The sequence below is a fragment of the Amphiprion ocellaris genome, chromosome 23 (assembly GCF_022539595.1).
Source record: "Amphiprion ocellaris isolate individual 3 ecotype Okinawa chromosome 23, ASM2253959v1, whole genome shotgun sequence".
In the NCBI taxonomy this organism is placed as follows: Eukaryota; Metazoa; Chordata; class Actinopteri; family Pomacentridae; genus Amphiprion; species Amphiprion ocellaris.
The window spans coordinates 10,498,182-10,523,278 of NC_072788.1; the positions used below are offsets into that span (position 1 = coordinate 10,498,182).

General features: G+C 40.2%; 1 protein-coding gene across 47 annotated transcripts in view; it reads right to left on the reverse strand.

Moving 5' to 3' along the window:
* The window catches only part of LOC111564112 (protein tyrosine phosphatase receptor type D), a 364,925-nt gene that overhangs the window by 63,339 nt on the left and 276,489 nt on the right, over positions 1–25,097 (reverse strand). For 43 of the 47 annotated variants that reach the window (XM_055007560.1, XM_055007567.1, XM_055007566.1 and 40 more), the window contains 2 exons: positions 7,256–7,401; positions 5,256–5,397 (listed from right to left, as the gene is read on the reverse strand). In XM_055007560.1, the coding sequence (XP_054863535.1) occupies positions 5,256–5,397; positions 7,256–7,401 (288 nt within the window). Of the gene's footprint in view, positions 1–5,255; positions 5,398–7,252; positions 7,402–25,097 lie in introns of all 47 variants that reach the window. The other 4 variants (XM_035945062.2, XM_035945060.2, XM_055007564.1 and 1 more) reach the window with 1 other exon arrangement.

Consider the following 25,097-nt stretch of genomic DNA (forward strand, 5'->3'; position numbering starts at 1 on the left):
GGGTAGTTAAGGTACTGCAGGGTACAGTTAGCTCAGGTTTTCAATGTACCAGCTAAGCCAGGCCAGAGTAATGTTAATTAACTGTAAAGTGGAAAGGTAATTTATTGTGCACAAATGCAGAAAATAGTGGTAACAACATCAGAAATAAATAACTGATGTTATGATCAGCATAAATAAACTGCATGTTTTGAGGATGTAGCAGATGTTAGTGGCATGGTGGTGGCATTGTCAGTTTTAGCATGTTAGCATGCTGATATTTATATTGTGTTCAAAGTGCAACTATACCCTCACAAACTGCTAGTTTATGCTCCAGAGTCCTTCTGATTTTTTCTGTACCACAAATAACACTATACTAGATTATATTTACTGTACATGTATATACATGCATCCTCATGAGATCAGATCAAAGTGTCTACCCTTTCATTTCTGTTTTGTTGTTGCACTTTAAATGTATTTTAATAAGCTGTGAAACACGATTTCCATTGTAAAATCACTAATCACCTTAATATACTGGCAGTACTGTGAGGTCACGATGGAGGATAGTGGCATCTATGACCAGTAAGAGAAAAAACAACAAATACCTAATTTGTCTGAATCAATAATTATTCATTTAGAAGGCTGTGTTTACTTTTATTAAAACAAATCCAGAGCCAAAGCATCTGCAGAGTTATTTATCATGGTCAGAGTGCAGTCCAAGTGCCTTTGAGGCCCAAGCAGATGTTTTCTCACACACTATGCAGACTGTGTAGTCAAACATCCATCTTGTCAGCCGTGGTTTTGTTTTAAATCATCCTGCGTATTATATAGATACTGATTGGCTCTCATGATTAACTATGCAGTAAGTTATAGAGGGGTGCGGGGGATGATTTCTTTTTTTTTTTCTGAGAAGAGATCAATTTGTGCGAGGACAGGCAACTCCATCTTTTTAATTACAATAATGAATACCTTGTCATTTTGTGCTCCATTTTTGTGACGTATGAGAGAGTGAAGTTGGGAATTGAGAGGAGAGTAGCATCAAGGCAGCACTGGCCAAATCCCAAGCAATAACTCTGCCTGTGGATATTTTATGAAACATCTAATGGACATGCTGATAATTGACTGTCTGTGAAGGTGCTTGTACTCAGCCACTACTTGTCCCTGCATGCTGAGGCGAGAGAAAGAAAAACGGTGTCTGAGAAAAAGATGCTGCAAGTATTTAATGACTACTTATTTACACGCAAAACCTGCTAAAGTAATTCTGTTCATTTGGAACACCAGTACAAAGAGGATAAATCTGTTTAAAAAATAAACTGTGTTTGAAGAAGTTAGAAAAACTCCTATGGTGAGTCAGCATGTTTCCCTGGCATCGTTTTTTTTTTCCTTTTGTATTTTTCAAACAAAATTGAGTGTTCCATGTGGCGGCTCAGGTCTTGCCATCTATAGAGCTCCTGCCAGCAAACCAGAGAATTGTATGGTAGCTGCTGGCCCCCTTCTCTCCTTTTTTGCAAGCCACTGATCACAAACACAGTAATTTTACAATGGTCACTTGCTTCTTCCCGACTGCTACACTTGCTCCGACAGTCCGAGACAGTTGACACAGCATTTATCTTCCTAAGCAATTTGAGCATGCGGGCCCAGCTTTTTGTTCATCTTGCACTCTGCTCTTGTTACAAGTGGTGCAAAAAGCACAAAGATGAAAAATGATGTTTAGAAATGAGAATTAAGGTACGTTTTAATCATCGTTATCAGCCACTTCTCACATTTTTCTTCATTTTTTTTTTTTTTTTTGCTGTGCCAGCAGGTCCACACTTTGTTGACCCAAATTTTCTGGATATCAGTTGACTAGGTTTGGAATATAAATTAGGCAGCTTTTGGTGTCCGTTATTAAGTGGGGAAACAGTTTTTTCCCATAACGATGACAAAGAGCCGAGTGCACGCATTGTCTATGAATAATCACTGATCATGTAGCAGCCCTTTCATTGTATGTGGAAAGATCCGTCTCAGCTACACAGCTTTGACCGTGCATTTGCACTATTCCATACAAATGGAAATGATGCATTCAGTTTTTCCGTCACAGGAGAGCGGCTTCCCATTTTCCGCTCCCACTGTCAAGTTGTGCACAGCTGCATAAGTTTGCTCGCTTGTGTGTGGGGCACAGGAAATGGCTGTTGACAGCATAATGGGAGTATGAGGATGCAATATAAATCCTTAATCATGCCTGAATCATGAACTGCAGCACTCAAATGCACACATCATTCTGCTGGAACTACAGCTAGCAGAGAGTGGAGATCCTGTGAGGTGTTTTGGCTGCATTTTTATGCATTTTTCCTTGGTTAATTTGCGGTCTACTGTCCTAACATTGTCTAGTAATGCTTAAAGACTCACCACGAGTATGTCCATATTCATAAATGAGATCAAATACCACTTTACTGAAATCATATTCCAGCCGTGACACCCAAAATGTGCTGTTCCTTCATTTTTCAATTCCTCCACGTCATTCTCAATTACGAAACAAATCAAGATGACCTTAATTCAAAGACACGACTCGCATATGAGTTGGGTCATCTCGTAGTTAATCAAAACAGAGGGTGTTAAAAAAAAAGAAAAAAAAGAAAAATGCAATAAGAAAAACCTGTACCTCATGCCGCGGTCTGGCAGATTTGACTCGGAACATCATTACGTTTCAGAGTTCGCCTTTCATGCAAATGGCTTTTCTAAGCCTGGAAGTTCATTACTAATGGCGGTTCCTATCAAGTTGGAGACCCATCCGAATACTAATATCTGCTGGTGCTTTGGATTTGTCACCTCAAGTCCCCTCTCCTCATAACATGGCAATTACAACAATGTGCTTTTTCCTTCATGGAATTAGGCGTCGCCCCCCATGGCGAGCTTCCCGGAACAGATGCTTTGCAGTCGTTTCCACAGACCATTGGAGCCTAAATGAACTAAACGAACAGTCACTTTATATGTATTAGGCCTGGTGTAATAGCACTTATCTTTATTTGCTTATTTATTTATCTGTAGCACTTGTGTGAGATGAAGTTTCTCCACTGAAATAGTCAAAGGAGGAGATAAATCATGTTTGCTGGTGATAGTGAGAAAAAAACATGTGCTGTTGCATTTTTCAAACTGCAGTTTATGTCGTGGAAAGATGAGTTGCAAAGCAGTCGTGCCATATTTATTGTACTGTACAAAGTATTTTTGGACAGAGGAAGCTTTCTTTTCTCCTAAATAATATAAAAGGTATCCTTGGGGTAACCTTGCAAGTTGTTCATGCAGTACTATGCCCTTTATAAGGCAGTGTGTCAGCTTACTCCAGCTTCCTGAGAGTCAAAGTCATCCGTACGTTGGGTCTTTTGAAAAATGTCTACCACTTGAATTTATAACTGTTGGAAAGATTTTAAGTACATCTAGAGTTTATGTTATTATAGTAATCCTCAATATCCTTGCCAGCACTGTGGTATCATTTTATTTTTCATAAAAAAAGGAAAATGACTTGAGTTTCATTGCGCTTCCTTCCTTTTGTCAAACTGTGACTACTATTATGACTACAATGCTACTGCTTCTTATAATGCTTGTTACGTTCTTACCTTTATTTTTAGTTTTTAAAAACATCATTTTCAGTGTGCATCATGATTTACTTCCTTGATAAGACATGCAAGACGTAAGCTGTCTGGCAAGTGCTCAAAGTAGGTATAAACTGAATTCCTGTTGCTTCATCGCAGGCGGTGGGAGAATAAGTGAAATGAACATATATTTATATTTTAAAAATTCACATTATTGCCTGATTCTTTCACAAAGCCAATATATTGTATCCGCAGGAGGCAATGTAACAGAGAGCCAACTTTATATTTGCATTAAAGCAGAGGAAGAAGAAAATGCTTGCTCCTGTTTTTCCATTTTTATTTTTTTTTGGGTGGGTGGGGTGATAGGCCTCTACTCACCTTCAATACATTGATGGGAAAGGAGAGTGAGCAGAAGAGCAAAATGGAAATGGTAATAAACATGCTAATGCTAGGCCGTGCAGCCGGGAAGAGCAGCTTCTACCCGTCCCTCTGCTATCTACTGGTGTGTGTGTTTGTGTGTGTGAAGGTGAAATACAGAGATAGAGACAGAGCGAAGAGTGAAAAGGGAAAGAGGGAAGTGTGCACAATATTGCACGTGAGTGAGAAAACACACACTCACTTTGTGCTCTATAGTAAACAGGAGAGAGCTGCATGTGAACGTGCCGCCTTTCTCTTTCAATCGGCCTCTGGAGACAAGTGCAAAGGGCCTTTTGTTGGCTCACTGGTGAGATAAGAAGCATGGCGGGATGGGAGAGGGGGGCTTCAGAGACTCGCCGAGCCAGCTTTTTTTCTATAGGATGGAAGCACCCCTCTCAATAGGAACTCATTTGCCATGTTGTGTAATTGTGGCACATAATGGAGCACACCTCATTCAAGCAGCCCAAGGCTTTTTTTTTTCTTTTTCTAAAGCCATTTTCTCCATTCACAGCCAAACAAGTCATGTTTTAGAAAGATATTACGCACTCCTTTGAGCTCAGGGCCACCACATATTTTCCTTTGAATGGAATATTGTGTGTAATCAAGATAAAATTTTTGCTTATTATAAAAGAGAGACTGTCATCCAACTTGATATTTGGACTTTTTATTCTTACTGGAAGTAAACAAAGTGGCTGACCTTTCCCGCCTGGATTGTTACACATGTTTGTGCGGAGGAATGCTGCATATTAAAAGCCACTGGTCATCCAGAAGACACTGACATCAAGTCAACCTGCCACAAGAACGCCGCCACGAACAATATGCGCTTGTTAATCACACAGGAATACATCGCTTTATTTTCTACACGGTCAACCGAATATCAAAGCTGAAGTGCAGAGATGAAAAATGACTGATTTGAAAATTATTGCTGAGCCTTTCCATTAAACCACCGCGGGCTAGGAGTGGATGGCTATTTGCATAATTTAACTGGCATCTTAATTATTGTGTCAGAAATCTGTATGCAAATGACTTAAGTCACTTAGAAACGGAAACTTACTTGGCTAAACGGCTAATGAACTAAATCTTATCAAGTTAGAATGCCAACGTGAGTGTAACCAGAGACTCCCAAATGGGTTTGACTATGCAGAGAGATAGTGAGAAACAAGGAAAAGAGGACAGGACAGACATAGAACAAATAAATGCAAGCTTACCTGGGTTAGTCTGGAGAAAAGGGCATGTTAGTGGTGCATGTGTGTGTGTATTTTCTTTCTTTTGGCGTTGTTGAGAAGGACCTACCACGTAAAACAGTGAGTCTGGTGGTAGCGCTTGTCTCTCCAACACTGTTGGAGGCGACGCATTCATATATGGCTTCGTCTCGGGGCGTGCGCAATGGCTGAATTCTTAGCACTGAACCAGAGCCGTCATCGAACTCAATCACCTGCAGGTGCGAGAGACAGGATATGTTAAAGGAGATTTTTTTGTTCACAATGGGTGAGGGACCTTCTGCAGAAAACAAAACCAAAAAGACAACACTGTCGAAGACATTTGGCTAACAACACTGATGGTGACCAACACAATGTGTTTCCTATGACAGAAACGAAAGCTGCTGCTTTTAATTGTGATTATACAAAAAAGTACCTTCAGGATCTTTGCAGTATTAGATTTGTATAGATAGTGTAGTTTCTGAGCATATTTGATTTCTTTATGGGAATGTATTAAATCCATTTACGTGTTCCGGCGTGCTTTCTAGTAAATTAATTACATTTGTTTTGTGCATTAACTACTGAAATAATTGATGTAGCTGACTAACTTTAAGAATGGGGAAGGTTATCTTATACCAAAAGTTTTTGCTTGGATATTAGGTTGGAGAGTAAAATTTAAAACTGAATATGTCCCACTCTTAAAGTTAACATTCTACCCTTTGAAGAAAATGCATCACGCTGATTTTTGTTGATGGGACAGAAACAAGCACAAACAGTTAAAGGTGGCTTGAGAAACGGTTAAACGGACAGTTGTACCATGAGGTGAGATAGTGGTATAAAAGACAGGACTGATTGTTTTGGACAAACAACACATAAAATGCTCACAAACAGGTGTTTGTTGTAGCTTATTCAGCTATTTTCGCATGCTACGTGTTGTATACTCACTGATTTTAGAAAGCCCTGTGTCATAATTCAATCTCTTTTAAGCATAGAGGTAGATTTCAATAAAGATAGGCCTGAGACCTCTGCTTCATACCACATTCGCACACATTCTCAAACACACACACACACACAAACACTCAGAGGCCTACGGACATTTTTTTTCCAAGTTCACAGTATATCTGAGCATGTGTTAGTTAACAATACACTTTAACATTTCATTGGCCAAGCTGCAGCGGTGTTGGCATTCAAGCTGTCAGCAGGTGATGGTAAAAACAGCCACCTTTCTTAGTCAAAGCTGAGGAGCAAATTAGAGACGAAGTTCTGAGACTTCTAAAGAGAAATGGGTTTTTGTTAGAAGATGAGGCGGCGCTGTGTGATTGAATGGGTCCGAAATGGCAGCAGCCAGCAAGCCCTGTGAGGCAGCCAAGGAATGAAAACGAGTGTGTTAGCATTCAGCTCAACGTGCGATGCAAACGTGATGAACTCTGATAAGATTAGATTTCTGTGGGCATGAGACGCAAATAAGAGGTGGGAAGAGGTCTCTGAGCTCTGTTAAGCCATTGCTGCTATGCAGTAGCAAGTAAAAAGTGACACCATGATAGTCCCGAGGACTGACACAGAAATTAATAGAAATCTTATCAGTGTTCTGCGATGATGTGTTATTTCTCATGGGTATTGAGCCCAAGTGCAGATTAAAGCTGACCAGAAATCAAAGCTTCAGCCAAAAAAAGGAGAAGGGGGTGCATGCATTTAGATAAAGATGCCACAAAGCAAAAGGATATTCCAAACTGAAAGCACTACTTCGCCTTTCACTTTGCATGAAGCTGGCAAATGTGGCGTGATGCTAATGTAGGTATCTGGGTCACACCACAAGTTGTTTTTTTTTCTTCTATCCAATTGCTCTTTCCTTGTCTTTTATTTAATTACAAATTTGTCCCCAGATCTTTTGTGTACTCGCTCATTAAAACTCATGCATGTTTAAAAGCCTGGCCAGCATGATTATTAGAGCCTGCTAATGCGTGGTGGCAAGTCAGGGCGAAAAGCAAGCGAGCGAGGCTTGGCGCAATGGATTATGTGCGAGCAGAGCCAAAAGCAGTGCTGAAGCATTCCCATTTTGTCGAGCATTTTACATCAGAACAATAGACCTAATACCTCAAATCTCTGGTTGCTGACTTTCTTCCCCTTCTTGTTCCACACAATCTTCGGCCGTGGATCTCCTGTCGCTTGGCAGATAAAGGATGCCACACCTCCTTGCACGCCTGTTTGGTCATTGGGGGTTCTTAAAAACTTTGGTGGTGCTGGAGAGAGACAGAAATGGGATAAAAGATAACAAAAATAGTTAGTGAGCATGCTAAGCATTGCAGACGGAGCAATTAATCTCTCTTATCAAGCCACACACGCTAGAAAGTAACAAAGTTGCAGATTTCAGCATGTGGCTTTTAAGAGGATTGTCTTTGGAGGTCAAGACAAGAGATTATACTGACTTTATTGTGCAAGTGGAAACAAATGATCAGCGGCTGAGATCAGAAGTAAAAGGACAGAGGTGTTGGGAGCAGAATGTACAAAACGTTTTATCTTGACCCTGGAAGTATTTTGTAAGTAAATCTGAAATCTCCACTGAGGGATGACTGGCTGTGACTTAGGCTGGAATTACTGGGTAAAAGAATGTTTTGGTTGTGGGAAAGAAAAAAAAATGAAAAGAAAGAAAGAAGGAAGGAAGAAGGAAAGGATTAAAAAAAAAAACAATAGTATAACTGATGTTCTGAAAAGGACATTTGGCTTTGGAGATTAGGTAGTATTTCCTGGTAACTTGCTACTGAGTAACTTATTTTTAAACCCACTAGATGGAGAAAAACTCTGATCATCAGGACTTTGTCATAAATATGTCTTGCATGAATGGACGATTGTCTGTGAACTGGTCCCTTATGTGTCTTAACATAAATCATCACGAATATAGGATAACATTTTCCAAACTTTCCTTTTTTTGTTGGAGAAACAGTCTTGTTTATCAGTTCAGTTACAGATATCACTAATCCCTTGATCACAAATGAGACATGCACCTGACAAAGTGCCTTGAAAAGCTCCTATTGTCACTGTAAGCAATCTGTTGCTCCTAATTGGGACTTTAATTCAACACAACAAGTCAAGTGTAAAGAAAACGAGGATAGAAATGCTAAAAATGCACGGGAGTTGAGGTGAGAGAATAGCAGAGTGGAACAGTGTTTGCTTTGTGTGGACATGACATGGACATTTCCATGTCCTGTGCTTGTTTTGCAGTACTGAACACAAGTATTTGTTCTGATTTCCACAACAGTGAGGAGGGTTGTAACCTTGCTCTTGCTGTTAAGCTTTTAGAATTACAGTTAAAACTACTCCCTGGCGCAATTCAGGCTTTGAATTCTCTGTTTACATTCATTTCAGTTTTTTTTTTCTTCTCCCACCAAGACAATCAGTTTCTGCTCACGTGCTGATGTTTCTATTACAATCGCAGAAAAATCAGAACACATGAAAGTGATTAGTAATCAAAGGACCCAATCTCTCCCTGGTTGTATTTTGATTATGAGATTTACGTTACAGTCTTTTCATTATTATCAAGGCTCTTATAATTTTAATGGCAGTAATGTCAAAGTGCTAAATCAGATACTCCCCTCCCCGACAGTATTTTCCTCTGAAGCTCGAGTGCCAGCTTCGGTGGGAGGTGCAGCAGCTCCATCTGTCCCCCCGTGGAGCAACTGTTTGCCTTTTATCAATCACTTCAGCAGGCCATTAGGGGCCACACAGCTGCAGTGATGCCAACCATCTGAATCACCTCATCTTTGTGTGTGAGAATGTCTCATTGTGCTTGTTCGTGTGGACTGATTTTCCCTCCCAGATTGTCCTGCCCAGCAGCGGCGGCGCTGCGAGCGAGGCACAAATTAACCTGCAGGATTCTCGGAGAGGTGACATAAGATGTGTGGCCGGCAATCAAAAGGGCGAGCAGATAAACAGGCAAGCAGCTGGGCTTATACTGGGCAAATGAGTCTGGGAAATCACCTGATTTCCTCTCACAGCCTTGAGTGCACACAGGCATTAACAGCTCCCTGAAACACACGTACACTTCTGCGAATCTTCCTCTCTTTCACCTGCTGACAGATCCGACAGGTGGCCACGCAGAGTTGACACTGTGTAATTTGTACGTGGCAAAAAAGCACCATTATATCTGCATTTGCACCTTATCTCATTGACTTGGCTAGGGTGTGGTGCACATTGGCACCCAGCCAAGAAGGTGCTGATGGGTAATTGATATGCTATTGGGGCTGTTTTTCGCTCCGGGGCCATCCATTATGGCTCGGTGCGTCTCCCTATGCTGGCTGTAATAGACTTCTACGGCATGTACGGGGGAGATCAGTACCTGGAGGAGAGGGGGACGACGGTGGAGGGGGGTGAGGGTGAGGAGGGAGTCATCGCACAATGGGGAGTGATTGAGGCGTGACATGGAGGTAATGGTGTTTTCACAGACATGGCCGCTGATATCACCATCATACCCCCATTTTAGGTCTGCCGCTGACAAACATCCATTTTGGTCGAGTCCTCGTATGGCTTCAGGTAGACAGAGGCTGATTGAAACCTCAGTTTTGTCTAAACAATGCCACAGCCAGAACCTTGACAGCAAATAAAAGGACACGCTCAATGAACAAACACTGCACAAACTTCATGCACCATAAAGAAACCTCTTTTTTATTGAAGTGGTTCAAAATTGCAAAATATCAATTTGCCATTTTTCTTCCTGTAATCATATTAATTCGATTTAATTAACTGCACTGGTAATAGCATGTGAGCATTGTTTTGCAAAACCAGAGGAGCTTCTTTTACCTTCAGCTGCATGTGTGTATCTCCTTTGAGAGGTAACCGTAATCTACATGAATTAATACCGTAGCTAGGCACCTGTTAATCCAGTGCTAAGCTGTCGCCAGCAAACAAATGAGAAGCGTAAAGCCTGTCACAAGCTGAAAAGGTAAGTGACAAGGGCTCTGTGCCTGCCCTCCCTTGAGGTCATCGCGTCGCCTTGCTCATCCGTCGCTACAGGAAATGAAGAAGCTCTTCATAGCATCCCACGGCTCCATTTTTCATGGATCAATGCCATGTTAATGATTTGGTGTCTGAGCGAAAGCCTTTACTGTTCCTTAGAACATCCATGTCCACAGGGCTGAGGGGGCAGACTGTTTCATGACTATCTATTTTTAATGGCTAAACATAAATGAAAATTGGAAGGCTTTAACAATGTGGGCAGAGGATGACATTAATTACTGTTGCTGCTACTGTATGCTATTCTAATCACTGGGCCCTTTATAGATTTTAAAACATTTACACTGCCATTTAGATGAAGTGGTCTGATCTGTTAATCAGGTTGTTTGAGGTGATTATCCTGGAATTACATCACCGCACTGGGGCAGTCACATTAAATTTGACCTTATTTACCCTAAGTTTAGGCGTTGTTTTCAGTCTCACGGTAATGTCTTCACATAAAACCACTGCACTGGTCTGTGGTCATTCTCTCAGCTGACTAGATATGTTACCTCACAGAAGAGGTATAGTGGCAGTCTGCAACCACGCTTAAAAGAAAGGTAAAAATAAGTCACATGACTGTGTTTGCAGACCTGTTTTGAAAAGGAAACATCCAAAAATTCTATAATCCATATATAAACCATAGAAGAAATGTCCAGACTGAAGTCAATGATATCAGTGCGGATGCAGATTACCCCTAATACCAAATAGGAATGAGATTATTTACTGATTATGAATTAATTCAGTCTGGAAAAACACACTGATGTGTAGTGCAGTAAAATATGAAATTATCATATCAAAATTCTTTAATAGTAGTAAAATATTTCCCTTCATTGTATGTCAACATGGTGTTCTTTATATGCTGGAAACATCATCATGATTGAATATTTCAAGTGTGTTGTACTGATGCCCATCTGAAAAAGAGAGATATAGACTTCTAGGATTCCATATGTAAAAGAAAAAAAAAGGAACCAATCTTTGCGTGGTGGGACTTTTGAAGCAGACTAGTTTAACAGTGTTTGAGTTGTAGGTGAGCTGGTGTGCTTGAGCTGCACTGAGTGGTGGATGGGTGAATGTGGATAGAAACATAGACTTCATAGATCTGGATATTTTAAAGAAAGCAACAATGTAGAGTTGCTTTTTAAAGGCAATGATGGATTGTTTTAATTGAATAAAACTTCTAAAAATGTAAGTTTGATACACATTTATGAGTTTTTCAGGGTATGATCAACAATCACAGAGAGAATTGAAGAAAGATGAGATGTGTGTTTTGATATTTGTTGGTTTGGACCAGCAGTGAATAAATACTATGTATATACCCTGAGTACCTGTTGCAGGGTCAGACTGTGGACTGTTTAACTGAGCACTTTTGCTAATGATATCCTATTTCTCTATCGTCATAGTTAGGTTCAGAGCATCTCATGGATCTGAATTCATTACAAGCTTGTTTGATATTGGCTTGACTCACAGCCAAACATTGCATTTAAATGCTTCTCTCAAAGAGATCCGAGTCTGGCTTTCCTTCACAATGGCCAAAACATTTCAAGTCATCAAGACTGCACCATAGACTTAAGTTTGATCTGCCAAGCCATTAAAGAGCATGAATCAAAGAGTGGAGAGAAGAACATTAATAAACCGACTTTTCGTTGGAACCTCTATTCGGCACAGACACCATTTCAAGACGGCTCGGTTTTCACAATTATACTGACTGACATATTCAATTTCATTTGCATGAAAGGGGCCATTTCCTCTCTGAATCTTTAACTTGCAGGGTGAGGTGGGGTTGTGGAGGGTGATAATTAATCCTAACACATTGGGTGGCAGTCTGCAAATACCCTGCTCCATTTTGGACATATGGGTGGAAGAAAGGAGCATTTAAAGATGCCATTAACCTCATTCGACATCTTTAAGCCACAGCATATCAGTTCTGTGATATTGATGAATTGTCACAATCGCTGCAAGCGACACAAATTGGACTGAAAGGGGCGGCTAATGTCGGGAGAGGGTAAAAGTGACGCATGTGCTATATCTACCATGGACATTTGACTTCATATAATCCTTTAAGTATTCTGTAAGTCAAACAGTAGCAGGGTCTTTATTATAGTAGTTAAATAAAGAAAGGTACAGAGGGACGCAGGTTGCATATATGTGGTTTATAAAGCACAACCCCTATATGGATTAATTAACTGCCTATACAGAAGACAGAAACGTCTGACCTCATGCCGAAAAGAAAACTGAAGTAATGCATGCACACAAACGCATAGAGAAACAATGCAAAAATAAAATTGGGAAAAAAAAGAGTGAAGATAAACCACACATGCTAATCAACTGAACAAACACAAGCAGAAATCATTTTCTTGGGGCACTATGCAGCTCTCTATCTGCAGCATATTGATAAAAAATGTGTCTTTTGTAATGCAGAGGAAACAAACTCCACATTGTATTTGCTCACAAAGAGTCTAAACAGAAAGAAAGGAAAAAAGAATTGGAGCTTAATTAGAACTGTTGGCTGATTTGCATTGCATGCTCATCGGTAATCTTGCCTTAAATGGAATCTGAAATTCTTATTGCAATTAGTGATTACTTGAAAAGGGATATGGCCCCCGAATGATTGTTAATTACTGGATCAGGAATAGTACATTAATTCACTGCAGAGGTTTTAATGCAGTGCAATGATGGGGACCCGTTCTTCCATCAATATTGTGCTGCTTGTCACACATAATGAAGTTCATAATACAAGCCTTCTCCCACACTGCTCCCCCTTCGTAACTGCTTAAATGTGCTCTCTAAGCAAAATTCCAAACAGTCATTATGTAAAACTAATTCAATAGAATATACAAGAATGCAGCTTAATGACACATTAATATTGAGACTGCATATATGATACTAGGGCTGCAGGTCTGTTTTGTGATCAGGTCAGGCTCCCTAAGCTGCACAGTGTCTCCTGTGAATAAATAAATGCATATCATCACTTACAGACACGGCTTCAAAGGCAGAAAAACTACAGCATTCATTATAATACACAAGCTCACTAGTGTATTTTCTTTGCCAAATATTCAGCCCAATGACTAAGGTTGCAAAAAAAATCACATTCCACTGAGACTTCCTTAACCTCAGTCAGTGAGTATTACTCATGCTCAGTGGCACTTCTATGGAAGGCCAGAGCTTCTGGCTATAACTCTGCAGAAGTAAGGGCACTTTTGCACAGACAACAGCAACGGCTTCAAAAAGAATGGCTAATGCTCTTGTCCCACATTCAATGCACTGACAGATTCTCTGACAAGACAGGAGAAGAGAAAAAAAGCGGCTCCAGAGGTGCACAAACACAACCTATCATGCACAGACACACGCTCTCTCATGGGTGTTACGATATTCTCACCGGATGGAGGGGAGCATTGCAAATGGGAAACTGGCATTAATAAATTGGAGGATGTGGGACAACAAAGTGTAGAAGGTTACATTAAATAAGTATAAATGGTTATTTATAGAACAGCACTGAGGTTCTTAGCCTGTGTTTCAAGTGATAAGATGGCAGCTGAAAGGCTCCCTATTCAATTATCATTGCAGATTCATAAAGGCGAAAACCTCTTAGTTCGCGAATGACAGCTGCGTTGTCTCTTCTGTGGTATATTGCGATGTTTGCTGAGGAAAACTTGTACCCTCGCTGCCTCTCTGACTCTCTTTTCTCATGTTTTGTCTCCTACCCGATGCACACACAAACACAAGCCACCGCCATCTCCCACGGGACACATTAGCGAGGTAGAGGGATCCAGTTTGTCACTTAATAAAACGGCCCACTCAAACAGATGGCTTTGTTCAAACGGCCCCCGACGCTTTAAAAGCTGGAACTGAATCGCTGCTGTGGCAAATCAGACACATAAAAGCCCACCTCCCTTTTTGCAGTGGAAAACAAACAGAAGGAAACATATAAATATTGAATTGCGCCACTGTCTGTGTGAGACCATCCGCCTGTGAGAGAAATAAATAAATTAAAATAAATAAATCAAAAAAAAAAAAGGAGGAGGTGGGAAACACTACACCCTCCTGTCAGAAATTCTGAACATCTGGGCCAACGTTGTCAGACACCAATGCAAAATAATACAGAGGCTTCACTTTGAATAAGACTTCATTTTCATCTCTGCTCATTCATTATTTGTTCATTTGTGTATGACGACACCAATATGGGGCCAATTCGTGTGTGACCATTTGAGGGGAGAGAGAAAAAAGATGAAACAGTCAAGCAAGAAGTATGAAATTTGAATGTGTTTGTCTTGTTTGTTTTTCCTCTTAACGTCTGGGAAAAAGAAAGAACATAGATAAGTAATTCTAATTGTGCGGGCTTACTCTGTTTGGTAGTCTGCACAGTCTATTTGCAAAAAGTTAATTATCTGATAGGATAGGCAGTGGCAGCCACTAACACAGAAAGCCATTCGTTCATTCTGTTATCCACGAGGCAATGGAACGATTCATTAAATGGCAGTGCTGCAGCAGAATGGCCAGTAGTTATCATGTTGAGGCTGCACAGACTTGAAAAGATGTTAAAATGGCAAAAGTGATAAACAGTCTTTGACTATGTCGGATTACTGCCAATGTAATGACATATGTAGATAGTAAAGGAAAATGACTGTGTGAGATTCTGATGCTTCTACCACACACATGATGTACATTTTTGTGTGAGATTGATAAGAAAATATCACCATGACCGCATGTGCAGATGACAATCTCCAAAGCTGCTGGCTTTTCCACGACATGTCGCAGAAATCAAAAGATATAGATGAGAAAAGTGGAATGGAAAATCAAATAAGCAACATGTTCAACTGGCTCGAACCGAAAGAGAATTACACTATGCTGGGGCCTGTCCTATTTCTTTACAGCATAAACTTCACATAATTGTCTTTGCCCTCAACCACAGAGCGGAAAAGCTTGCCTCATATTTGTCTCCGTAGGAGCAGAGATGGATTATGTAGCAAATCATTCCACGGATTCGACATTGTATATTTAAACAGACTCTAATTTTATGGATAAGTAGTGCCAAGCCATTTCCGATGGATGCCAGTTGTCAGGCCATAAGAAGTGACACATTCCCTGCACTGTGTTTTCTCAGGCGCTTACAGGCAAACTAGCTCATGCTCCAGCAATCCTGCAAGATGACAACTGGCTTCCTTTCAGCAGCTCAGCTATACTGCACATGTTCCTAAGCTCAGCAAACCAGGTTACACCTAAACCAAGCTTTTTGGGCAAAATAAGTAGGCTTTTAATCTTATTTCTTCACATCTATTGCACACTGAACCATTCACACTCAGTAGTTCAGGGAATATTTCTCTATACTGTTTTGAATAAATATCATAAACAATTTAAAATATGAAACCTGAATTAAAGTACAAATTCAACAAAACCCGAAAATAGCAATTGGTCTCTCTGAAACCAGCTGTAGTCACTCCTCTCCTCAGAGCAAAACCCTATTACTGGGACAAAGAGTATGTAGGGAAGGTACCACAAACAGTCACTCAAGGACCAAAGTGACCTTTCACAGGCCACTAATTTTATACAGCAGTCAAGGAATACTATTGCACATAAAAGAGAAGAAGAAAAATGGCAGTAATTGAAACATTTTTGATGTAAAAATCACCTTTTCCACTTTGGAGCCAACAATGACTACAATCTGTCAGGATCCAGTAGCATAACGCATTTATGTAGCTTGATTCATACACATGGATATTTGAAAAGCTTTAGACAGTGGAAAGGAAGATGATATAAATAAGAACAATAAAACCCGTAACACTAAATCAGAGAAAGCAATAGAACAGTATAGGACTGGACCTGAATATCCGAATATTCGGTCCTGACGGTGGTATCCGGATGTTAATTTTGATATTCGAATATTGCCCCCCACCCCCCCTCCTGTTGATAGAGGATGCTGCGGTAGCCATGCTGGTTCAGTGTGCCTTCAGATTTGAAAAAATCCCCAACGGTGTCACCAGCAATGCACCCCCACACCATCACACCTCCTCCTCCATGCTTCATGGTAGGAACCATGCATGTAGAGACCATCCGTTCACCTTTTCTGGTCTCACAAAGATATGGCAGGTGGAACCAAAGATCTCAAATTTGGACTCATCAGACCAAAGCACAGATTTCCACTGGTCAAATGTCCATTCCTTGTGTTTCTTGGCCCAAACAAATCTCTTCTGCTTGTTGCTTTTCCTTTGTAGTGGTTTCTCAGCAGCTGTTTGACCATAAAGGCCTGATTGGTTCAGTCTCCTCTGAACAGTTGATGTAGAGATGTGTCTGCTACTAGAACTCTGTGTGGCATTTATTTGGACTCTAAGCTGAGATGCTGTGAACTTGCGATTTCTGAGGCTGGTGACTCGGATGAACTTATCCTCAGTAGCAGAGGTCTTGGTCTTCCTTTCCTGGGGCGGTGCTCATGTGAGCCAGTTTCCTCGTAGTGCTTGATGGTTTTTGTGAGTGCACTTGGGGATACATCCAAAGCTTTTGCAATTTTCCGGACTGACTGACCTTCAGTTCTTCAAGTAACGATGGACTGTTGTTTCTCTTTACTTAGCTGATTGGTTCTTGCCATGATATGGATTCTAACAATTGTCAAATAGGGCTGTCAACTGTGTACCAACCTGACTTCTGCACAACACAAATGACGGTCCCAACCCCATTAAGAAAGCAAGAAATTACACAAATGAATCTTGACAAGGCACACCTGTGAAGTGAAAACCATTTCAGGTGACTCAAGAAGCTCACTGAGGGAAGGCCAAGGGTTTGCAAAGCTGTCATCAAAGCAAAGGGTAGCAACTTTGGGGAATCTAAAATATAAGACATATTTAGAGTTATTTCACAATTGTGTGTTTGCTACATAATTCCATATATCTTGCTTCATAGTTTCAATGTCTTCAGTATGTATCTACAATGTAGAAAGTAGTAAAAATAAAGAAAAAAACATTGAATGAGAAGGTGTGTCCAAACTTTTGACTGGTAGCATATAATATATTAATGAGTAAAAGTAATAAAACTGTAAAATCTGTCATAATAAGTAAAGCATTAAAAATGTGGGTAAAGGCTATAAAATGCAGCTATAGATTTTAACTAAAAGCTATGAAAAATGTTGTCCTGTTTGATTTCACTCCAGTCTTCAGTTTGTTTCAGATTTGAGAAGCTAAAAGCATATTTATCATGCTTAATACTAACTTTAGGAATTGTCAAGAGACCAAAAAACCAGCGGACCTGAGCAGAATTTAAGGTTGTTTTCTCCTGACTAGATCCTTTCTTGTGTTATAGCTACTCTGAGATGTAAGTCACCTTGGATAAAAGCGTCTGCTAAATGAGTTTTTAAAAATGTGGGTTAATGTTGTCTGGAAAAAAAAACTGATTTTAAGCCTGAATCATTCAAAGATTCTTGGATAAATAGTAATATAGTCTGTACACTGGCGACCAGCATAGTTTTTATGCTGGTAGTTTGAGCTGCTAGCTTTGAATGCTAAAATTAAATAGACGGTGGTGCAATAATCATCTGTATTTGATGACTGAAGCAGCATATTAGCTTCACTTATTGCATGACATACATGCTTCCAGCTTTGTAATTTATTTGTCATCTCTCTGGCTCCCTGGTTAATTTGATAAAGTCAAAGTTTCATAAAAACATCAATTCCTCAGAGCTTTTGCGGCCAAAATATTGTCTCCTAACTGCTGCATTTGACATCATAAATGTCAAAATGCTATTTAATTGTCCAAATTAATTGAATTTAAATCGTCTTCTCCCTGTTACTCTTTTCATTACATTTGTAATTAGTTTGTTTTACATTAACTTAGTGACACGCACTACTGCAGGCTAACACATTAGCTGTGTATTAGCGGGTTGTTTTTGTCAGCTACATTATTAATATGTCTCCAAACTAAACCACACGCAGTAAATCTAAGTTGAGGTCTTTGAATTCTTAATTGCGAACCCCTGGAGAAAACAGTGGAGCTTGTGTGTGTGTGTGGCGATGTCTTTGAAGAGCTACAGATGGGAAACAAATGAGGGCGGGCTGTATCAGGGTCAGGCTGGCGGATGCGGGTTTTTCACTTGGAAGCAAACAGTGCAAAGTCACCTCGGGAGCAAAAAAACAACAACCCTCAGGGGGCATAATTAAAATAATCCAGTAAAATTAAGTGTTTCAGATCACTTTTAAAAGACTCCTTCTTGATGAGTGTGGATGTGGGGATGATTCATCAGGAGATGCTGTGTGTCTGTTTACAGTGTGTAGGTGTTACTAGATTCTCTGCTTTTGAACTGCATTTTTTAAGGCGTATTCATTTTCATTATGTCCATCAACCTATTACCATACATATCTGAGCAGTGCTGCGTAGCATCAAATATCTCGTTTTAAAATAGCCTGAATATTCCATTGAAATCCTGCTTGTATATTGCGATTAGTCTAAGTATAATTGCTTTAACCTTGGAAATATCTGTGTCACTTTAGAGGTGGTTAAAATGAATACGATCAGAAGGGTGAATTGCACCACTAATTGCAATTTGCAAAAAGGAAAAAAAAGCAAATAAAGAGGAGCTAAACACTGTTAATGGCTTCATGAGAATCTTCACTATAATAAAACATTTGCAAAAACAAACAAAAGAGTGTTTTTTAAACAAAATATACACAATATCGTTCTAGATCTGTTTCGATTTAATTGAATATTGTTCTTTAGAGGGCTTGGTGGGAAAAAAAGGGGGTAGATTTCTAAAGACGAGGAGCCTCCTTAGGGCACTAGACTGTTGGGGACCGGAGATGTGGCCTTTGGACTGATGGAGTTGGTTACGCTTCCCTCCTTAGTCCTTTTCACCCTTCGCCAAACTGAGCCTGAGCTGACAGAGCGAGAGGGTACACAAAGGCGGGGGCCTCAAGTGCAAATGTTTGCCAACAGTAATGGGCTTTAGTCCACTGGGCAAGTGAATGTGTGGTCTTTATGTGTGTCTTAAGTGTATGTACATAATAAAAATACTGTACGAGGCCATGTATTTAATTGTGGGTCCAGACAATATGCTTGTGGTCATTCATCGGCTTGTTAGGGGGGCAGAAATTTCCTTGTTTCATGTATAAAGACTTATCTATCCGCAATTCATTTTTCACAGTTATCTGGATTATTCCACAAGCACAACTGTGAGTAATGGCTGGGGTTATTGGCTTTTAATGTGGACTAGTGAAACTCCGGGCACGATAGAGAGAGTAAAAGGCCAATGACATTGTCACAAAATGCCACAAGGTACTCGGATCGGTAGGTAGGTTCATTCGTTTTCTCACATAGATTAAAGGATAAATAGTAAGCCTGCATATTAACTTGGCACGATTATTAACTCCATGAATATTCTAGGAAATCCAGTGCACTTCAGCACACAGCGAACATGCAGTGACTAATTTTTCTACTTGAAAAGGATCAAACCGATGAAGAGGAAGCTGCACACAGTACCAAGCCAATTGTATCGAATAAGTGTTTCTTTATAATGGCACAAAATGTCCATGGATATAATTCAAATATAAGATCACATAAGGATATAATGAGTCCTTTCTGTCTGTAATTATTAGTGAAAGTTACAAACTCCATCCATAAATTACTTGGATTAGCACAGCCTTGTGCATAAGAATAAACTTGAATGTGGCTTGTAAATTACTTTCCCTGAACACTTGTATATCTAAAAAGTGCTGGTATCACTTAAGCATGCATCTCATTGAATCAGATATTGGCACTAATGCAGTTTTATCCACTCATTCATTCCTGGATGAGAGGCTTTCTCTTTCCAGCCCTCTCTTATGTTCTCTCTTTTGTCTCTCCATTTTGTATTGTAATCGCTGTGCATTAGTATAGATGATATTATTACAATCAAACTTGCTTGAATCTTGTGTTGTGGTACATTTCACCAGTACAGCACCAAAAATGCAGCACTATATGCTTTAGTGAAAATAAAATGCAAAAAAAAAAAAAAGATTTGAACCCTATGTTTGTGTAATGTGCTGGTAAATCGCTGAAGAATTATGTTTATAGCAGAGTTCTCCTTGGTGTGTTTTTGGAACAGATATTTTCGCTCTGCAGCATGTAAGGCGAGTCCGTTGTCATTAATCATTCCACAGGTGCAGGAGCATTGTCAGAACCCATACGTCCCCTTGCCTTTTCAACCTGGACGGAAAGTAGAATGGTAGATAGGCTGGAGGTGAACACATCCCTAAAAAACAATTTCCCTTCCCCTTCTTCTTCTGCACTGAATTTGTCAGGAGGGGGAGCCAAGTCCAGATTAATTAGATTCCATTTTGTGGTCATCTTCGTTTTTTCCTCCTTCCATGACTCTTTTCTTTTTCTTTGTCTTGCCTATAATCCTTACAGCCATCCCAGTACCATTTATCACGTTGCCATCTCGACAGTGCCTTCCCCCTTCCTTGCTGGGAAGCCATTAGAGCATCTCTGCATCGTGGCAGCCAGATTGCATTCCGGTTCCCGCTCACGACATTTATCATCTTTTGTCCTAAGTTTTTATCTGCCCCTGCCCTGTGTGAAGCCCTATCTGCTATGCCCACTATAATGAAACACTGGGAGGTGAGGCTCAAGTAAATAACCTAATTAAACCTAGCAAACAGGGACAAAGGGGGAAAAAATGCACAAAAGGCCTCCGTGAGAATGCCAGAGGAGGAACACTCACAGATGGCGGTGAGGAAGTCGAAGCAGTGAAGTGGCATGATGCCCATACCACCTTCTCATCTCAGTATTTATAGTTCGCCTAGCGGTGCTGTTATTTGTCCAAAGATGGCCTCTTTTCGTGATTTGGATTAACAGGATATGACAATTTATATTTATTCCGACGCAGCACTGATTACACATCAAGAAATTAGGTTTTTAAGACAATAAATGTTCCTGTAAAGCGAGGAAATATCACCATGATAAGGCCCAAAACATTGAGTAATGGTTCCTAAGAGAAAATCTATCCTTCCTTCTCACTCCCTTTCATTCCTTTCTAATTCTTAGGTAAAAGTCGAGCCAACTCTGATTGGTCTCATTAGGGACAAAATGAAGAATACGAAGCGTCATAATTATTGGCGCAGCCCTGCAAACAGTATTGAGTCGATGCAACAAAATGTCAGGGGGGCATTAGTGGGCAATTATTAATCCATATCAAGCTGGGGTGGACAATTTAATTATCATCTAATCGATATTTCCAGATCTTGTACAGATGTAGAGCAGCGACTGTGAGGATAGATCTGCCTTCTGTGAAGCCTTGTGCAGGAGAAAATAGGAACGATGGTAGCTGGGAACAGCAACAGGGCTGCGGTAAATAGGAACATGCTTCCTATTTTCTATAGCTTCCTCCTGTGATGAACACCAGCTATACGATATCTGAATACAGTGAATTAAAAGATGCGCCTGCACTGAAAAACTTTCTCCTTTTTGTAAAATTTTTCGGGGACACAAGTGTCTCAAACGGTTTGCTGCTTTGATTTTTTCTCATTAACTGACTTGCCATGTGTTTTTTCTTTTGTTTTTTTGCTGTTTGCACACACAACCTTGACTAAAGATAGGACTCTGTCTGCACCGAGCTACTGAAACCGTGTCATATACCAGCAAAGCCAAAAAAAAACCCAAAACAATGCATCATGCAGGAGGGATATGCTGGTGACTCAGAAAAAAAAAAAAAAACAAGATGCGGTTATTTGTGGAGCTTTCATCAGTAATTTGTTGTAATATTGTATCATTGCGAGTAATATTGCTTACTTTCTTTTGGTACTCTGTGTCCTCAATGCAGCCAGAATAATTACTCTCATTGTACCTGAAACAAACTATCTGAAATAATGTCAGTCAAGGCTTTGTGCGAGTGATGAAACAAAATGAATGCTGTGTAACAGGCCCTTGTGGATTTCAAAGATGCCACACAATGAGGCATGGCAAAACAAAAGTGGCTGTCTTCCACGAGATAGCAGTCATCTGAGATAAGAATACCCTCTCATGGTTCTGTTTCGCCTTTTTGTTTGCTGTTATTGTGACTCCCGTCCCCATCCCAGAATTGCGTTAGTCACTATGCAACCAGTTGATTACAATTAAGTTGCTGGATTATTTTGTATATTATTGTCTTAGTGTTTGTAGCAATGAATTTTAATACAATATTGCACTTTCAACTCACTTTCTCATCCCCAGTACACTATATAAACCTGTATTTTTCTTAATACATCATTAATAATATCATAAGCATGAACAGCCATTGTTTCTCTTTGTGAGCATCTAAATTCATGCAGCATTCCAGTGTTGACTCCCAGTTCTGATGGAAGTTGGTTGAAGTTAAATTTAATGACTTATACTTTCTCGATAAAAGTTGACTTTTTTTCGTTGTGTGTGACAAGAGACTTGAAATAAGATCAAAATGTGACATTCAATCCGAACTGCAATATCTTTAATCTGTTTACCTTTGACTTTCATTACCAAATTTCAGATCCTTATAAAAAGGGTTGAGATCATTTCATAAGATGCCAGGAACCTAATCATATCAGTAGGATTAAAGTTGTAGGCTCTAGGATTACTTTTTGAAAATTATCTTTGAGCTTTGCAAAAAAAAAAAAAGAACTAAGCAGTGAAGAAACATAAAAGAAATCCCTGTAACTCATATTAGCCTTAACTTCCCTTCGTTCCTATCACCTCATCTGGTTCGAAATGCCTTTGAAAGTCAATCCACCCATTCTTTTAGTTAATCTCCATCTAAGCTCTCTTTCCCCCATGTTTGGCTTCTAATCGTTCAGCAACCCCATGGTATTTTGATTTTATTTCTGCTGCAGTTTGGTTGTTGGTGTGTCTGACCCCTTCATCTTATCTACATCTATATTTTTTTCATTCATATGTTGGATTTTACTGCAACCGTCTTCTCTGAGAACCATCAAAAAGTTGCAGTTTCATTTTGTATACTGTACATACAGCATATTGTTTGGTCAAAGTGGGATTTTCAAAACCATCTGATCAGTGATGCTCTTTGGCACTAATGGAGAATGAAAGCATATTATTAGAGATATGACATATTGTCCAGCTCTTGGTTCCATTAGGTGCCCACTCTATGTGTGCTATTTTTACCAAAGTGTCCTACTCAGACTATGAATTTGAGTACAACCATGCATAGTTGCTCCTTCTGGCAAACACACATATACTTTTTGCCTGAGTAATGCACAAATATTTGTCTTGTGTGTACAATAAAATGCTTTACAAACATACAACATTACATAGAGATAATTATTTTTAGTTTCCTATTTTTATCTGCATTTTATTATCAGACATGTTTTTCATCGTATCACATTTAAGCAGGTCTTTCACCTGCACTTTGCTACTGTTAAATGAGTAATGTCTCCTGGGTTTTCCTATTCTCCTCCCATTGGAGTTGACATATTTGGCCAAAGAACACAGTAAAGATGTCTCTGTGGGTTTCAAAGGGCAAAACCACAGCCTCCCCCCTTTTTGTGGACATCTCTGCTTGAATAACAGCAATCAGTGAAAAGCATGGCCAATTAAATTGTGCCATGTAATGAGAGGCAACAGATCATGTGGTGTGAAATTTTTGTTTTACCCTGGCAGTGGCAGGGAGGAGAGTGAGGGATTGAAAGGGGGGTGATGTCTGCGAGCTGCTCTGATTATGTGTTCTTTTTCCTCTCTCCGAAGGCCATGAGGACGAGAGTGGGAAAATCTTGTTTGGAAAGTGTACTTAGAGAAATCCATGTAGGCATAAATCCTGATATCATAGAGCATGCTCAGTGCTCTCTTGTACTAACTACCAGACTGAGGCAGAGATAAAAGTGGGGGGACGAGAGGAATAACAAACGGCAGTGTGAGGACTGAATGAGACTGAATTTAACTGAACTAAAAGTTGTAAGGAAATATGTCGAGCTGTGTGTTTGAAAGATCCGGAGGAAGAAATGCCAGATAAGGTCTTGCCTTTCGAGGCAAATGCACACTTGGGATTCACTGCCATCCTACCTCTTTGTTGTACATTAATTATCTACACTTAGCTTGAAATATCCTTCATCATGACTCAAGTGATGGAGGCGATTGTGGTAATTAATTAGTTGATGAGAGAATGATGAATGACATGAAAGATGGTACCAAGGGAGTATTAAAACTAAGGGGAACCGACTGTTCCTGGATGTTGTGATGGATACTGTCTAAACACCTCATAAATGTCCAGGGACCTTTCAGTAATGTGTGTGTGTGTGTGTGTGTGTGAATACATATTCCACGGTGTGATGGAATGGGCACTCAGAGTCCTGTGCCATTAGAAACAAGGGCTTGGCTCAGTTTCAACTTGAAAAGCCTATGGATCTGGCTGTGGCATGAGAGCATTTTCACCTCTCAATGGAGGCTTTCACTCTCATTTGCCATAACTAATAAACCACACTAAAGCTGTGTGTCATAGTAAATCTCAGCTCCTCAAATGGCATGACTCATTTGGTGGCGCAGAGAAGCCAAAGAAGGAGCGAGTGTAAGTCGCAACGTGTGTGTGTGAATAAGAGTTAATGAGTGAGCAAGCACACAAACAAGAGAGAGGGCGGAGTGATGGAGAAGAGTGACAGATGTGGTGTGTAAGTGAGTATTAGGTGAGAAAGATGGCCCTCCAAAGACAGACTTTGAGCGCTCACTCCATCACTCCACCAAATGTAAATCAGCTGTGACAGGAGGAGCTCGGGGCATAAAGATTCCCAATCCATGTCAAGCGTTGGAGAGTGCTGTAGGTAAGAAGGTGGGGATGTAAGCTTTGTGGCCAGGACTGAGAGATTGGCCCGAGGCACTCCATGGAGATGAATGGTTTAGACCATTAACCCCACTGCAGAATCTCAAAATACCCCACAGGCACACAAATGTGCTGCGCCGAGATCAGTGCAATGTGTCGCACTCTTAGGACCCCTGGAGTGAGACCAAAGTTCCGGCCTAAGGCCAGGTGTTACCC